At 40.1% G+C, this 12,235-nt stretch overlaps 2 protein-coding genes and 1 long non-coding RNA gene across 3 annotated transcripts; all 3 read right to left on the bottom strand.

Annotated features, from left to right (window-relative positions):
• Positions 1-42: 42 nt before the first annotated feature.
• On the bottom strand, positions 43-525 carry LOC103466265 (phosphatidylinositol N-acetylglucosaminyltransferase subunit Y). The gene has a single exon (XM_008411738.3). It carries the CDS (start codon positions 523-525, stop codon positions 313-315), a length of 213 nt encoding a protein of 70 aa, XP_008409960.1. The 3' UTR covers positions 43-312.
• A 93-nt stretch (positions 526-618) lies between these two features.
• On the bottom strand, positions 619-2,575 carry pyurf (PIGY upstream open reading frame). The gene is made up of 2 exons (XM_008411737.3): positions 2,293-2,575; positions 619-760 (listed from the first exon to the last, which is right to left on the bottom strand). The coding sequence occupies exons 1-2, from the start codon at positions 2,493-2,495 to the stop codon at positions 619-621; spliced, it is 345 nt and encodes a 114-aa protein (XP_008409959.1). The 5' UTR covers positions 2,496-2,575.
• A 2,055-nt stretch (positions 2,576-4,630) lies between these two features.
• On the bottom strand, positions 4,631-11,830 carry LOC145551955 (uncharacterized). Its single transcript, XR_014087852.1, has 2 exons — positions 11,048-11,830; positions 4,631-8,296 (listed from the first exon to the last, which is right to left on the bottom strand). It is a non-coding gene; the product is annotated as an uncharacterized LOC145551955 (long non-coding RNA).
• Positions 11,831-12,235: the final 405 nt, after the last annotated feature.

The following is a 12,235-nucleotide window of genomic DNA, read 5'->3' as shown; positions in this document are numbered from 1 at the left end:
TAGTGTGGTTCACTTCCTTTCACTATAAAAACAGGCTGCACATTTCTCAAGAGGATTCAGCACTGAGATTTATTTGTTTAATCTCTGTAGAAACAGAAGCTTTAGGTTGTATACACAGACATTTGACATTTACACTGAGACTAGTGTAGGTACAGAAAAAAAATCCAGAATACCTCCATCTTGGCAGATTTCTAACAGCTCTGCGTTGTTTGAAAAATATGTATCAAGCATGAACTCAAGAAGCTGAAAAATCCCAAGTTACGTCAGAAAATATATAAATTTTTTTGGATGAGAACATTTAAGGATAATAGTCTAGTTGTGCCTGAAGAGCTTGATCCCCATCCAGCTCCAAAGGTGGAAGAAGACGTAGACTGGGATGGTGACCGGCAGCAGCAGGCTGTAGAAACACAGACTGTTGCTGCTGGTGCAGCCCTGAGGGAAGTTCTCATCCACAGCGGCAGAGAAGAACAAACCACACAGAGACACAATGGGAACCAGTCCCACCATCATGGACAGGGAGAACATTCTGCCAGTTCAACAATAACCCACTGCTGGATTCAAATTACTAGGTCAGTCAGAGGATAGATGTATGTTAGAGTTCGGTCCAACAAAGGTATTCTACTCTGCAGGTGTCTTTGGAGTTTGAGTGTCTTTCTGTAACAGCCTGGCCTCCTGCGGGATCATGTTTGGAATGCCGTCAACGATGGGATAAGCGATGCCGAGCTCCTCGTTGATCAGCTCATTGGTGTTGGCGTCGTACCTGGAGATAGAGAAGATGGATTATTCTGCCATGACCACCTGCTAGTATACACAAGCGAGAAGCTTTTTATTAATGCATTCTAAAATAATACTTTGATTTTATTTCCTTATCAATTTGCTTATTTCCTGGTGTGAAAAAATACTACAAAATGACTTAAGAAAACATAACTTGTGTGCTTGTAAACTTATACAGTGAGACATGGGATCTAGACATTTCAGCGCGTTGCCATTTTATACTGTAGCAGTCTGGGTTCAGATTACAAAAAGGCAAATTCTAAGGTCTTTTTTCTTTTTAAGCTTGAAAGCTAATTGGTAAGAAGCCAGATGAGCTATAGTATCATTGAGTTTTCACAAACTAAATACACAACAAATCACCATTACTGCCTACTGGAAAATTTGCAAATAACATACAAGTCACCTTTCTAAGTTGTTTTAAGTTTTCAGGTTGAACCCTATTCAGGATTGTGGAAAAAAAAGTGCTTTACAGTGGCTCTTTGAGTTATAAATTTAGTACAGGTTAATTAATTAAAAACATGGATTTTCTATAAGCTGTCCTTAATGTAGAATACATTTTTTACATGTCCAAGTATTGCAATTTTGTGTCTTGTAGGTTGGTAGGTAGCATTAGTAGTACGGCTGTAGTGATACAATAATCTCACGATACAATACACAATATTCTGCTCACGATGCGATATACATTGTGATATTCAGCTAACAATATAATTCAATACACTTTTGCGATTTTCTGAAAGATTTTAGAGGGACAGAGTGATTTTGGTGACATTTTGTGAATGTTAAAGAGTTGGACTGAATTAATTTAACTGAAAACTGATTAAAAACACCAACTACACAATACCTGGCTCTGGTTGGACATGGACACAGACTTAAAGTTAACAGCTGGACAAAATGAATCAAAGAAGTGGTGAGAAAACATATTTCTTTTAATTGAAACAGTACAAACAGTAGCTTACATGCATTTGTAAAGTAAATAAAGTGCACCAAGTACCCTGCTCTGAATAGTTTGATACCTTTTTAACCATGACACTTAACATATGAAGGAATCTCTAAGCCTGATGACCTAATCACTCTCCCCGCGAAGCAAGCAGTGACTGAGCAAGGTGACAGTTGGATGTTACGATACTTGCAGATGAATATTGATTTTTTTTTCTAGGAAAGAATATCGATATATATCGCAAAATTGATATCACACAGCCCTAATTAGTAGGTAGCACACCTGTGAGAAAAAGAAAGGAATTGACAAAACGTTTTTTGAGAGCAGATTATAGATAAGACTCTGACTGAGGTGGTTTCAGGATAAAATTTGTTTATCTATAGTCAAATTCAGGTTAGCATTTTATTTTGGGAACTAAGATTATAGTTTGTGCAGGGCCGTTAAAAGCAGCGGAATAGTCCTTTAATGAAGTCGGATGCCGACGTCAGCGCCGTCCTGTTAAATTAGTCTCACTGTTTCAATCTCAAATGTACCTTTGTGCCCCTGACACCCTTCAAAGAGAAACCCAGTCAACCGTTTACCTCAGTGGCTTCTTGGACAGCGGACAGACCAGTACTTCCAGCAGGGAGGAGTCGAAAGGAAGCTGCACCTCGTCCTTCACCTCGGCGAAGCTCCTCACCGACACACGGCAGGCTGTCAGCGTCTGTATGGACGAAGCGCGATTCACATAACGGTGAACACGACCTGTTTCTGTCACCAACCTGCTCAGAACATTCTTCAACATGACCAAAACACTACGCTGAGCAGGCTCCTCTTCAGCAAGTAGCGTTGGTTTTAGTGTAACTGGAATACAAGTCCGACTAGCAACATATAAACGGTTCTATAAGGTTCCGCTGAAAGACTGTTCTAATTAAAACACAATAAATGCGACTAAATAAATGTTGCTGTATAAATGTATGCGTGCAATTTAATTTACAATGTTACAAACGACTACACAGGTAGTTATGTTAAACTTAATTTTTAGTATTCGTCGTTTTTACATTTTACCACATGATGGTAGTGTTTCTCTTTCATTTGATGTATTTGGACCCATTTTCTCTGTTAAACAACTGTCTAGAGTTGGGCCATGATTATTTTTAAAGCATTTGACTTACACAAATGACATTTAATGACAGTTCCCTTTTTATTAATAAATGTAATTTCTTATGAAATATCTGCAACTCACAACACATAATTACATTTTGTTTTATTATAATGAAAAATTACACAGGTCACATCTGTTGTTTGGAAGAAACTATTGTAGAACAAAGTTTGTGGACTTTTACAACAGCTGACATTTGTATCCTAGTTTTATTGAAGCCCCACAGACCTTGTGAAATGATTTCCCAGCAGGTAAAATCTATACAGTATTAAATATTGTCAGTAACTCTGCTGCCAGTAGCAGCAGCAGCAGAATGCGTTTTCCGAGCCATACGACGGAAGATATTGCTCTGAGACTTTCCTGGAAGGGCTCCAACTTGTTTTAAAACAGCTTCCAGCTGTAATATATCCTGCCACTCGTTACATGACAGACCTGCTAATACACTCTCTTTTTTCTTTTTCCAGTCACCATGGGATGTCTTGAAAATGCTGTTGAAGAACTGTACACTTTTACTCTATCTTTTTTGTTGGGTGGGGACCCGTTTACTCATGAGAAATCCTTCCTCTCTGACAGATCTGTGGAACACTGCGGTACAGATAACACCAAACACATTCAATATAACTCCTGGTACAAATAAGTCAGAATTTCCCATTTCAATAAACAAAACAGTAAAAAAATAAAATAAAATAAAAAAAAACTTGTAAAGAAAATTCTGAAAGCAATATTTCCTATGTTGGTCCATGAGTCCTCTAAATAAATAAAATCAATCATACAATACTTCACTTTTTTATTTTAGCTACTGAAGCTACATACATCTTTAGAGTTTCTAATATTCAAAAAGGGATTTTACAATTGGATGAAGAAATTTAGTATAAAAACTTAAAACATGTTTTAAAACATGGATGAATTTTGTTGAAGATTTCAGAAGCAAGGCAAATTGGATCATAAATTATGGGCGTGTCTCTACCAGTTTGGCACATCCAAAGACTCAAACCCTTGTTCATTGTTCTTTGCAAAATCACTAGAGCTCGGTCAGACTGAGCAGCATGCAACCATTGCATGGTCTTGCATGATCATTGCAGAGTCATTGTTTGGCCTCTTGTTTGCAGGAGGCCAGACAGTTCTGTTTTGCTCTCGTCTGACTAAAACAACTTCCTCGATATGTTTGCCTTATCCTCTTGATGGCTTGCAGGATTGCCTGTGGTTTTCCTTCAACAATGTCTTTGCTCTTGTTGCTCTTCCTTTAAGTCTGGATGTTGTGTAGAGGATGACCGGTAGCCATCCTTCAGAGGGCAATTGGTTACAGTATGCATGTCATGCTTTTCATGTAAAATCAGGGTTTAAAACTTCAGTTGTTTTGAAGGAGTGTTTAATCCCCAGGTGTTTACATGGAGAAAAAATATAACTGAATAAGATAAGATAAGATAAGATAACTGTATTGATCCCAGAATTGGAGGATTATTACTGAGTTTGTGAGGTTAAAGAGAGTCTATGTGGAGCAAAAGTTTTGAAATCACTCCTCAGATCTTCATGTTCTACTTCCAAGTTGCAAGACTTTCTTCCAATCTTTTAAAGTGGTGTCGATCAATATCACTGCAGTCTAGAACATCTCTGTAGAGGATGAACAGATTCTGAAATGAGAAAAAAAAGATCAGCAAAAACCTGAGACCAGAGATGCTTCTTATGTGTCAAGTTTTCTGGTCTGCCCAAGCCTCCTCAGCTTCTGCCCAAACTTGAAAAGGCTTGCTCCCATCAAAGAGACGCCGGAACAACTCATCTCAGTGACATGTTTTTTATTTCTCTTCTCTTTTGTCTTTAGATCACATACAGGACCACCATGATTTTATATTAAGTGGTCACAGTAGACAGAGTCACCAAGCAGGTTGAAAACCTACAAACAAATGACAAAATTAATTACAAATTCCAATCTACTTTTTTAAGTTGATGAACAAACAAACTTTCCTCAACACGTTCGATTAATTCTTCTGAAAGCAAGTTCAATGATTTAATATACAACTCATACCAGTGGTGTCTCTGCAGGAGCTTGAAGCTGAGTTCTTTGTTTGAAGGGTACATACTGAACACAGGTGTGCCCGGTTACTTTATAAGCTCCTGAAGGCCTGAATGAGAGAGATGGGTGCGCTTGATTTTCTGTGAGGCATGTGCCAGTTGGGTGGAGATGGTAATGCACTCAAATACATCAATCGCTGTTTTAACTTAACACCTCCCACTTGAGCTCCTGGTTTTGAACCCAAGGAGGTCACACCTCTTTCTCTTCACCAGGTCCTGTCCCTGCAGGGTTTTCTTGTTCTTCTACAGGCAATAATACAACAATGCGCCTGACATCTCTATGAAGTATTGTCGAGGGGATCTTCATTTGAAGTTTTCTTCTCATCCGCCTTGTTTGTCCTCCTGCTTTCACAAGTGGTACAGGGTAACTTGGATAAGTTCGTACATGCACATCTCTTACAGTCCCCGTTCCATCACTGTTTACACTGATCACTCTGCCAAGTTTATATTGACTTCTCAGAGCATTTTGGTCTGCAAGCCAAATGATGTCTCCGACAGCGACATTTCGCTTCGTTGAATGCCATTTGCTCCTGACAAACAAATTTGGTCCAGCTAGTTGACTCCATTTTTTCCAGAATCTGTCCACTTCTGTTTGGATGAACATTAATCTCTTCAGTGGATAACTTTTAAAGTCAAATCCACAGTTATCACTTTTTGGACTAGCTCTTCCAAGCAGCAGAGAGTTTGGTGTGATGTAGCTTATGCAGTCTTCTCTACTTTGAGTTCTTGCATCTATTGGCCTTTCATTAGCTAGATTAGCTGCCATATACAGGAATGTTTGAAATTCACTCCATGTGAAAACTCCATCTGATCCTAGATTATGCAATGCTTGCTTGACTATCTTTACAGCTGCTTCTGCTGCCCCATTCCTATGGGGGGAGTCTGCGGGATGTATTTTCCAGCTCCACTCAGTTCCATGTTTTAAAGCTTCCTGTTGAATTTTCTCTTTGTTTAGTTGATCCAAAAACAGATAAAGATCAGCCAGGACAGGTTTGGCTCCAATAAAGTTTCCTCCACCATCTGACCATAATTTCCTGGGATGTCCTCTTAAGGCTGTAAATCTTTGGTATGCTAACAAGAATCCTTCACTCGACTGATCACTCACAAGATCTGTGTGAATAGCTCTAGATGACATGCAACAGAAGATGATACCCCACACTTTCAGCTTAACTCTTTTCCGGGTCTCATCCCTCACTTCATAGGGACCAAATAGATCAATGGTAGTAAACTCAAATGGTCTGGCAGGCTGTGTTCGTTCTGGTGGAAGATCACCCATTATCTGCTCACATCTTTTTGCTCTGTTTTTCCTACATGTTACACAATTATCCACAACTTTCTGGGCCAATCTTCTGCCTCTCACCACCCATGCTTTTTTTCTCATCTGGAGTAATGTTCCAGCAATGTCTTCGTGATTTACTTCATGAGCTTCAAGAGCAACCAATGTGGATACCCATGAGTCAAAGGGCAAAATGGGGACAACTTTTTTGTCTTCATTAAAGGATTGAATACGACCCCCACAAACCTGAAGTCCAGAATCTTGTTCTTTAAACACAACTAATCTGTTTAAAGTTGTGTCATGGAACGAAGTACTCTCTTGAGCAGCCAGGAAAACATCTTTCATTGCATTCTCACACTCTTTAACACTAAGCCTGGGATGGATGGTTGGCTGTTTGACATCTGTTGAAATTTTTACTTTCACTTTTTTGCCACTTTGCTGGCTTTCCAAAGTGAGTTTCCAGTTTCCAATAGCTCTTCTCACCCATGCAATAACTCTGACTAGTTTAGAAAGACTACTGTACCTTCTCTCTTGAATTAGTTGCTTGGCAATGAATGTAAGAGGAGAGATTTTGAGCTGACCACCCCTTTCTTTACACTCTGTAGCTTCTAAAGGATTCTTTGTCACACCTTCACACATTTTTTCTTTAATTTGCTTAGACTGTGCTCTGGTCGTCACTGCTGAGAAAGTTTTTCTTTGGAGCTTTGCAACACTTTCTTTTGCACATATAGCAATGTCTTTGGCTGATCTCATCGGCCATTGATCAATAGGTTGCAACAGGAACTTTGGTCCATTTTGCCACTGTGAGTCCTCTTGGAGGTGCTCAGGACATGTTCCTCTTGATGTAATGTCTGCGACATTGAGATCACCTGGGATCCACCACCAATCTGCAACTGGCCCAGCTTTCTGTATTTCACCAACTCTGTTGGCAAAGAAAGTTTGGTACCCATAGCTGTTGCGCTGAATGGCTCCTAGCACAGTTTGGCTATCTAGAAAATGGAACCAGCCTCCAATCTCCATTCTGCTGTGTTTTTCAACATACTTTCTCAGACGAGCTGCAAACACTGCACCACAAATCTCTGCTTTTACAGGTTCTCCCTTCTGGTCAAGTGGAGTGAGTTTTGCTTTGGATTCTACAAGTCTCACTTGGATCCCTTGCTCTGTTTCCCATCTGAAGTATAGAATTGCACCATAACTTTTGTCACTCCCATCAGAAAAAGTTATCCCTAGGGGCTTTCCAATCCAACTGATCGGTGTTAAACTCCTGTGAAATTTAATCTGGCCCAGGCGCACATACTCCTGGAACAATTCAATGGCTTCATTTCTAAGCTCATCAGAAAGTGCTTGATCCCACGTGTCACCTGCTTTGCCTGCAGTTCTGGTTTCTTGGAAAGCCTTTCTAACAAGAATGGCTCCCTTCTGTTTGGTGGGTGTGACTAGGCCAATGGGATCAAAAAGGCTAGCTACTTGGCTAAGGAGTTCTCTCCTAGTGAGAGGATTTGGAGTATTTGCTCTCACTTCTCCTTCCTCTAGGTTTTGTCCCACCTTCATTTTTTTCCTTCTTTTTGAGAAGTTGATTGATGTCATCACATACAACTTATCCTCTTCTACCAGATATCCCACTCCCAAAGCCTTATTATCATCCTCTTTCATCTGATTGGGGAGTGTAAGGATTTTGTCTCTGCTAGGTAAGGACATTTTTTGCCTCCCACTTTGACCTGATAGGACCCATGGTTTCAAAAAGAATCCCCCAACTTTTAAGACCTCTTCCACCTTCTCAATGTGTTTGTGCAAAAGTTCTGGGTCATTGTCAGATGTTAAGATGTCATCAACATAACAGTCTTCTTCCAGGATCCTCCGCTCCTCTTTACAGCTGTCAAACATGGGCAGTTTTGCAGTCTCTCGCATTGCTACTTGGGCAATACATCCTGCAGGACGATCCCCAATGTTAACTCTGGTAATGGCAAACTCACCAATCTCCTCCTCTGAGCTGTCTCTCCAGAGGAACCTGTGTAGATGTCTCTCCAGGTCCTCTAGCCACACAGAGTTATACATCTTTTTGATGTCTCCCAAGGCAGCATGCAGACCCCTTCTGAACCTGAGTAGAACAGCACGAATAGGATTTAAAACATCAGGACCTTTCAGCAGAATATCATTCATACTTAGACCTTCAAATCTTTGACTGCTGTTCCATACTAAACGCACAGGAGTGGTTACAGAATGCGGATTTGGTGCCACCTGGTGGTTTACATACCATACTGGTCCTTTCCAGCCGTTCAAAGTTTCTTCTGTTAGCTTTATTGCTGCTTTTCTTTGCACCATTTCATGCACCTGGTTTGCATAGACAGTTTTCCATTCAGGCTCTTTATTTAATCGTCTTTCTGTTTTTAAGAAAGTTGACTCAACACTTTTCCTGTTGTTGGGAAGACTAGCGGGTTCTACAATCCACGGATACTTTGCATCCCAGTGGGGAGTATCACTGTGAGCATCTCCTTGCACATAAGTAAGACCTTGTTTAATTATTTCAAGTTCTTTCTCCTCCATTAATGTCATCTCTTTTCCACCTGGTTGACATGTCCCACAGCGACATCCACCACACTTTGGTTCACAAGCGGCCCCTATGCTCTCCCATTTCCACCAATCAATAAACTCTTTATTGGCAGTTGTATTTTTGCTTTCTGCTTTAACTTCTTTGAGATTGCAGATTTCTTCATACTTTACAGCAGCAGTGCGCATGGAACGAGCAAAGTGTGTTTCTGAACTGTGTGCTGCCACGTCGACGACTTCACAAAGATCTGGATGAGCTCCACCCACGGTTATGCCGAGTGGACTGTTCCACAGGACCAGGTCTCCAACAACCTTGACTCTTTGAGGGGCCAGTCTGCCTTCTCTGTGGCTGATTAGTAGCTCAATGGTATCTGGTCTTTTGAGGTCCTCCAGGTCAACATCTGGGAAGAACTTTTGTAGCTGCAGTGGTTGAATGACTTTATGCACTTTAGCAATCTCACTGAGTCCATAACAAATGAGTTGGTGAGCTTTCACTGTCCCTTTGGGGGTTTTAACTTTCACTTTTAACAGGTATCTTCTTGTTCTAACTTTGACTGACATTCCCCCAACACCATGAACAACTAATGTTATATTCTCACCTTCTAGGTTCAATTTTTGAGCTGCTTGGTGAGTAATGTAATTAGTATCAGAAGCCAGGTCAATCAAAGTGCCAATTTTCTGGCCTGCATTTGCAGTAACTTCCAACAGCATTAGGATAACAGGTTGCTCTTTTAGTCCATATGACTCCATAAGACCAGGGACTTCACCCTTTATGTTGCTTGTTGATGCAGTCACATTTGAAAAGGCTTTTCTGCATTCCTCTGCTAGCTCTGGTGAAAGTTCAGCTATGAATTTCTCCTGTTCTTCTGTCAGTCTATTTTTCCATTTTGGCTTATCACCCCCAGCCTTTGTAAGTTCACCCTTTGGGCAAAGGAGGAAATGGTGATCTGAAAAGCTCCCTTTCTTACAATCTTTGTTCCTGCAAAGGTAAGTGCTTATACATCCAGCATCCTCTTCATGCTTTCTCAAACACCTTTTGCATGTTTTCAATGTCTTCACAATATTGAGCTTTTCAGCTACATTCATTGCTTTGAACTGTTTACAGAAGAATATCTTATCTCCATGTCTTGTGTCTCCACAAACAATACAGGCATGATTGGTTCTTGCGACTCGAGTAAAAGCATGTCGCCTCTCAAACTTCTTTTCAACTTTTTCACTCACTCCAAGTTGCTCTAGTTTTTCTAGAACTTCCTCCTGTGTCTTTAGAAATCTAAGAAGACTATCAAAATGATTAACTGGAGTTACTGCATTAGCAGGGTTAACCATAAAAACTAGCCAGTCTCTCTTTATAACATCAGGTAGTTTGCTCTCTAGAGATTTAATAACCAGAGGGTTTTTCATGGCTCCAATGTTTCCTAGCTCTGTTAAATCAACTAGAGCCTTTTCAATTTTTTGTATAAGATCTATCACCTTCCTTGGCTGGTTTGCTTTAAGGGGTGGGATCTTCTCAAGCTCTTCAATGATTTCTAAAGCAATACTTGACTTGTCGCCATACCTATTTTCCATGACTCGGAACATATCCGCCGCAGTATCATACGCAGACAGGTGTAATTCATGACAGATCCTTTCATCTACACTATCCAATAACTGGAACTTTTTCACTTCAATTGAGCCACTTGGTTCTCCCTGCTTCTGCAGGCTTTCCCAGTCTTTCCTCCATCTGTGAAAGTTTCTTTTACAGCCATGAAATTTTGGTAGACAAATAGGTCTGATCTTTACAATGGGTGCAGATTGAGCTAGTAGAGGTAAAGATGCAAGATCTCCCTGAGCTGCATCTGATTTTCTCTTCTCCTCTGAAATTGTTTGTGCTATAGCAAACTGTGATTTTCTTGTTTGAAGTTTATTTTTCATCAATTTAATTTGTTTTATTCTGTCCTCTATACTGCCCCTTTCTTTTACTGGAATCCATATTTCCCAGGTCACAAAACCTTTAACAGATTCCTGGATCATATTCTCTACAAAGGACAGCTGCACTTCATATGCAGTTTTATTCACAGTCAAGACCTCTATGTCAGAAGCAACATTGCAAGCCTTTTCTGCCTCTTGGATTGCAGTATAGAGCCCATCTTGACCATATTTTTCCCACAAATTAGACTGAACTATTTGTTTGACTTCATCAAATTTTGATTCAGTCATTAATAGTCTTTTCAAAATCAGCTTCTTGCTGCTTATCAAGCTCACCAGCTTCATCTTCCAGCTCTGCTAATAGTCCAGCTTTGTAATCATCATTTGAATCACTTACATGTCTGGCATCAGAGCTTAGCTTTTTGAACTCCTCTCGCAGTTCCATCTCTGTCATGTTGGCAGCTTTTCTGCTTAGGAAGTTTGCTTGCTTGGTGAAGGAAGATTTTGCCATGGTGCGATCCAGCTTCAATTGTTTCAGTGACTTTCCAAACATTTCTTCAGCCATTGTGAATTGTACAGCTGCGACGACCTGATGTCCTCCTTGAGTTAATCCGTCGAAGCCCTCCTCAATCAGGATTTCCTGGTCATCTGGTCAGTTGGTTTCCGACTGGTTTCCAATTGGTTTCCAATTGGTTTTGCGCTGGTTTTCAACTGTCAAGTTTTCTGGTCTGCCCAAGCCTCCTCAGCTTCTGCCCAAACTTGAAAAGGCTTGCTCCCATCAAAGAGACGCCGGAACAACTCATCTCAGTGACATGTTTTTTATTTCTCTTCTCTTTTGTCTTTAGATCACATACAGGACCACCATGATTTTATATTAAGTGGTCACAGTAGACAGAGTCACCAAGCAGGTTGAAAACCTACAAACAAATGACAAAATTAATTACAAATTCCAATCTACTTTTTTAAGTTGATGAACAAACAAACTTTCCTCAACACGTTCGATTAATTCTTCTGAAAGCAAGTTCAATGATTTAATATACAACTCATACCAGTGGTGTCTCTGCAGGAGCTTGAAGCTGAGTTCTTTGTTTGAAGGGTACATACTGAACACAGGTGTGCCCGGTTACTTTATAAGCTCCTGAAGGCCTGAATGAGAGAGATGGGTGCGCTTGATTTTCTGTGAGGCATGTGCCAGTTGGGTGGAGATGGTAATGCACTCAAATACATCAATCGCTGTTTTAACTTAACATTATGTTTTCTGGTATTTATGTGAAACTGTGTTATGGTTGGGAATTTTCACAGTCAACTTATTAAATGCAGACATATATCTTTACAACAAGCGGCTGGTATAAATATCCAATTTTAAGAAAGGAATATTTGATTACCGACCTCTGGTTATTGTCGACGTTATGCTGATTTTTCCCTCGAAAAATCAGCATAAGTTGTTTTATACTGAAACGAGTGGTAGATCAGATTTAAATTGCCAAAACAAAACATTTACCTACGAGAATGTTTGGAACTGAAAAGACGTGAAAAAACAAAATTTCACAGACCAACATTGGTTCAAGAAAGACAAGGTGGGGAA

Source organism: Poecilia reticulata, chromosome 6, assembly GCF_904066995.2.
Source record: "Poecilia reticulata chromosome 6, P_reticulata-male-v2, whole genome shotgun sequence".
Classification (NCBI taxonomy): domain Eukaryota; kingdom Metazoa; phylum Chordata; class Actinopteri; order Cyprinodontiformes; family Poeciliidae; genus Poecilia; species Poecilia reticulata.
This window is presented reverse-complemented; position numbering and strand designations above follow the sequence as displayed.